This window comes from Octopus bimaculoides, chromosome 23, assembly GCF_001194135.2.
Source record: "Octopus bimaculoides isolate UCB-OBI-ISO-001 chromosome 23, ASM119413v2, whole genome shotgun sequence".
Classification (NCBI taxonomy): domain Eukaryota; kingdom Metazoa; phylum Mollusca; class Cephalopoda; order Octopoda; family Octopodidae; genus Octopus; species Octopus bimaculoides.
The window spans coordinates 13,047,923-13,053,745 of NC_069003.1; the positions used below are offsets into that span (position 1 = coordinate 13,047,923).

At 37.9% G+C, this 5,823-nt stretch overlaps 1 protein-coding gene across 1 annotated transcript in view; it reads right to left on the reverse strand.

Moving 5' to 3' along the window:
- Nucleotides 1–5,823, reverse strand: part of LOC106881483 (adenosine 5'-monophosphoramidase HINT3) — a 72,522-nt gene that overhangs the window by 8,833 nt on the left and 57,866 nt on the right. Inside the window, exon 3 of the mRNA XM_052976149.1 lies at nucleotides 1,655–1,769. Coding sequence (XP_052832109.1) covers nucleotides 1,655–1,769 — 115 coding nt within the window. The remainder of the gene's footprint in view (nucleotides 1–1,654; nucleotides 1,770–5,823) is intronic.

Below are 5,823 nucleotides of genomic sequence, written 5' to 3' on the forward strand. Positions count from 1 at the left end.
AATAAAAGCCACAATCCAGTGGTGTGATGTTGTGATCGTGGTGAGTAGTGATACCATGCTGGTGGTGTTGATGTGGGGGAGGATGATATTAGCAGCAGTGTTTGGGGAGGGGACGTTGATGAAGATACACTATCTGGCACTCCACTGGTTATGACGATGAGGTTTCCATTTGATCCGATCAACGGAACAGCTTGCTCATGAAATTAATAACACTCCACAGACACGTGTACCCTTATTGTAATTCTCAGGGAGATTCAGTGTGACACAGAATGTGACGAGGCTGGCCCTTTGAATTACTGGTACAGCTCATTCTTGCCAGCTCAGTGGACTGGAGCAACGTGAAATAAAGTGTCTTGCTTAAGGATGCAAGCACCACCTGGAATTGAACTCACAACCTTACAATCATGAGCTAAACACCCTAACCATTAAGCCACATGCCTTCACGAAAACAACAAATATTGCTTTATATGGTTGTCCAAATGACGGAAAATAGCATTGAAATCTTCCTCAAATCACACCCATCCAGCTTAAAAGCAAAATTTTACCAGGGGCCCTTCAAATTCTATTGTGGATCCCTAATTTACTATTTTATTACATGGACCCCTCAAAATCTTATATGGACCCTGAGGGGTCCATATTATCTACACCAGGGGTTTTCAAACTTTTTGACTTGCGGACCCCTTTATATTTCAGGCTTTACCTTAGGGACCCCCTTATAAACGCTTATGAAATTTATACATAAATATTTGCTTAAAATAACATATTTTTACATTTATTTATTTAACAGTATTTACCAAATAGGTTTATTGTCAATTAAAAGATTTCAATTAAAAAACATATATAAAATCAAATTGCCCATAAAAAGTATTTGCTGTCCACGGACCCCCTGTCTTGTCCTGATCTACACCCAGTGGTGTAACTAATAAACAAGGTCCAAAAATTAGACAGAAAAGTCATGGTTGTGATGTCTCTGAGCTGGGGCTCAGCAACCACCTCATCCTCCCATCCACAAAATCTGAAATCTCTGAGAAAATATGACTTAAACCGGATGTTTCTATGTATTAGGATTACGCTACTACCCTAACATTTCCACCCCCCACATACTATCACCAAAACCACAACACCATCATCACTAAACCACTACCTATGTTGTTGCCTATGCTGCATATCACGTCATTAATGCCCCTACACCAGCAGCAGCAACAACACTGTAGACACTACCACCACAGCAACAGTACCCACCACCACCACTAGTGAAACAACTGCTCATGCTACAACCACAACAAAATCCATGCCACTACCACTGTAGGACTGTCTCTGCCACTGTTACCACTAATACTATTACAGCAACAAATCTCTCATCAGCAACACTACTAGCATTACTACAACCACAACCACCACTATTAGCATCGGTGCCACCACCAATATTCCTACTACCACTAGCACACAACCACCACTACTATTACCATCACCATCCCCATTATATAAAACTCCCCCCACATCACCGTGACAACCTACACTCCAACTACTACGACCGCTACCCTTACCATCACCATTTTAAACAACAACAGCACCACCAACGCTAGAACAGTAAACACCACCAACAGCCTTTCCCACCACCACCACAACAACCATTCCCACCTCAACCACCAACTTCTTCAATAACAACTGTTTCCGTCCGTTTGGGGTCACGTTCGACAGACCCATTTCCCTGGAATAAGGAATGAACTCTTCAACAAGTTCTTCATCACCTCGTTCCATACTTAAACCTTCTAAATAAATTTTCTCCAAATCCCAATATTTTTAAGTTTGTTTACTTTGTTATTGTGGTGGTGGTTGTTGTTGTTGCTGTTAAAGTGGCAGCATTTGTTGTTGTTGTTGTTGTTGTTGTTATCTGAAATTTTAAATTACTTCACTTCCTTTCTAAATTCTACAAGATGAAATCTCGTTTAATATCGAATGTTCGTTTTGCTCTTATTTAAGTTCTAACTTCTTTTTCCACCAAAGGAGAGAGAGAGAGAGAGTGATTGGGAGGGAGAAGAACTATTAATTTAATTTCTCTGCTAATTTTCAACTTTCTGATGTTAAAAGCAGGAAAAAATAAAATAATTTTTTCAAAAAAAGGCCGAAAACAAACGTTTAAGGAAATCACCAGTTAACAAAAACAAAAAAAAGTTCGTGTAGTAAGGGAGGTAACTCTAGATATCTGCTGATAAGAGTATTTCACAGAAAATTTAATTATGTTCCCTAAACTAAATTGTATTTTTAAACATTAAAAAAATATATAAATAAACAGAATTAATAAATAAACGATAAATTTCATTTAAATTGCTTTTAATTAGATATTACAATTTTTATTTCTTTTTTTCTTTGTTGGTTTGTCGTTTTTTTTCTTCAAATATATTAAGAACATGGATGAACTACAGAGGGGAGAAAAAAGACAAACAAAATTGGAGTTTGTTTGGTGTATCGTAGCAAGAAGAAGAAAAATTATCTGCTGTTTCAGGCAGAGCCCTTCATTTGAACACACAACAATTGTTTTGAATTTCACTGACTTGACTTTTTACACACAAACACAGATCACAATTGCAGTGTTTTTGTAAATCTAAGCGAGCACATTTTACTTCAAAGTGAGAATAACAACTTCTAAGTGAGCATGTGGTACATCAAAGTGAGATTAACAATTTCAAAGTGAGTATCATCTTTGTACTGCACCTGAGCACTATATACTTAATGATTATTATTATTATTATCATTATTATTATTATTATTAAGGTGGCAAACTGGCAGAATCATTAACATGCCGGGTTAAATGCTTAGCAGCATTTTATCCATCTTCATGTTCTGAGTTCAAATTCCACTGAGGTCGACTTTGCCTTTCATCCTTTTGGGGTCGATAAAATAAGTAGCAGTTGCGTGCTGGGGTCGATGTAATCAACTTACCCCTTTCCCTGAAATTGCTGGCCTTGTGCCAAAATTTGAAACTAATACTATTATTATTTAAGGCAACGAGCTGGTAGAATCATTAGCACACTCGGCAAAATGCTTTGCAGCATTTCTTCTTCCAACTTTACATTCTGAGTTCAAATTCTGCCAAGGCCAGTTTTGCTCTTCATCCTTTCAGGGGTCAATAAAATAAGTACCAGTTGAGTACTGGGGTCAATCTAATTAACCAAAAAAATGTTCAGGCCTTGTACCTCTAGTGGGAAGTATTATTATGAAGGTAGTGATCTGGTAGAATCATTAACAAGCCAGACAAAATGCTTAGTGGCTTTACATCTATCTTTACATTCTGAGTTCAAATTCCACTGAAGTCAACTTTACCTTCTATCTTCTCAGGATCAATAAAATAGGTAACAACCAAGCACTGGAGGCAATGTAATTGACAAGCCTTCTCCCCTAAAATTTCAGGCCTTCTAGAAAGAATCATTATCATTATTATTATTATTACAGGGTGCATAAGGTATTTGAGGACATACCTTTTTGGGGGTCAATGCTGCATTTTTTGCTAACTCTGTATAATCTTTGTTTCAGAAAATAATAATGGCAGACTCTCAGCTTAATCAAGAAATGAAGAGGCATGCTATTATTGTGGTTATAAAGGCTGAGCATAATGATTTAGAAATATCTTGATTTTTAAAAGTTGCCAGATCTTTCATCTACAAAGTTTGTAAGGAGTTAGAGACTGAAGATGGAAACATATTGCCAGTATCAAAACATAACAAGCCTTCTAAATGCTCTGAAATCATCAGAACACCTGAATTTATCCAGGATGCTCAACAGATCATTGATTACAATCCCAGAAAGTCCATGAATTTAATTGCAAAAGATCTCCATGTGTCATAAGGAACAGTCAGAAATGTTGTCCACGAAGACATCAGATATAAGTCTTATATGATGAGGAAAGGTCAATTTGTCAGAAAAAGCAAAAGAAAATCACTACATCAGATCTGAAAGGTTCTTAAATAAACTGAAAAATCCAGCAGAAGATTTGATTTGGTTTTTCTCAGATAACTCTGCTGCCTACATTGCTACACAAAGGTCCTGGAAACAATTGTTAAGCCCTGGATAGACAGTGTATGCAATGGAAGGCCATATGTGTTTCAGTAAGACTCTGTACTATCACACATGGCTCTGGTAACACAGGAATGGCTGGCTGAAAAATTTCATGATCACATAACCCCTAACATTTGGCCTCCTAATTCCCCAGATCCCAATCCATCAGACTATTACATGTGGAGCGTTGTTGAGAGAGAGGTCAATGAACATGCCCATAACACCAAAGATTCTTTGAAAGCTGCCATAGTCAGAGTAATGTCCAAAATGAACCAAGACCACTTGATTCGAGCATGTAGATGATTTGGATCTCATATAGAAGCAGTTGTTGAAGCTGAAGGTGGCTTTATTGAATAACATTAGAGAAAAGAAGGTTTATAGCATTTTTTGACAAATAAAGTTATTATCTGTTATTATATATCTGCTTTTTATAAACATAAATTTGTCCTCAAATACCTTACGCACCCTGTATTATTATTAAGGTGGTGAGATGGCAGAATCGTTAGCATGCTGGATGAAATGCTTAGCGGTATTTCATCAGTCGCTACATTCTGTGTTCAAATTCTTCCAAGGTTGACTTTGTCTTTCATCCTTTCAAGATCGATAAAATAAGTACCAGTTGAACACTGGGGTCGATGTAATTGACTTATCTCCTCCGCCAAAATGGCTGCCCTTGTGGAAAAATTTGAAACCATTATTATTATAATTAAGGTGACAAGCTGGTAGAGTCATTGGTATGTCAGACAAACTGCTTAGTGGCATTTCTTCCAGCTCTCCACATTCAAATTTCACCAACATAAACTTTGCTTTTCATACCTTCATGGTTGATAAAGTACCAGTCAAGGACTGGGTCAATGTAATCAACTCGCCCCTTCCCCTCAAAAGTGCTAACCTGGAAGCCTACAATGCACCAGCATCTTGTTCAGATGCTATGTTGTCATATGCATGGGAAAGACAGAATTTATTGGGGTAAATTTTCTACAGTGAGATGCCCTTCCTGTCACCAACTCCCACCAGTTTCCAAGTATTTTTACTTGTTTCAATCATTGGGTAGTGGCCATGTTGGAGCAAAGCCTTGAACAATTCTTTTTTTAAGCCATCTGGTACTTATTCTATTGGTCTCTTTTTCACTAAACCACTAAGTTACAGGGACGTAAGCACACCAACACTGGTTGTCAAACACAGACACAAAGACGCACACACACACACACACACACACACACACACACAATGGGCTTCTTTTAGTTTCCCCTCTACCAAATCCATTCAGAAAGCTTTGGTCAACCTAATGCTATAGTAAAAGACACTTGCTTGAGGTGCTATGCAGTGGAATTGAACCCAGGACCATGAGGTTGGGAAGCAAACTTCTTACCACACTATTTCCCCATGACCAAACATGTTTTCATGGAAGAATGGAAACATAGAATACCATTTGCATGATGGTGACCATTTTATAACTATCATGCGATATAAAGGCAAGGAAACAGTAACACACCCCTCACATACACACACCTCACATATATACACAAGGGGGTGCTGAAAAGTTCCTGGCTTTAAAGGTGTCACGAAAGGCCTGGGTGGGGTACCAACGTTCCGAGTTCTTTTACAAGGCTTGGAAAAACTGAAGTACCATTGCAATAAGTGTGTGAATATGATTGGGGAATACGTTGAATAAAATCATAATTAACTGATCCTCCTGTATTTTCTTTTGCCCAAAACCAGGAACTTTTCAGTACCCCCCTCTCTCTCTCACTCACTCATTCACTC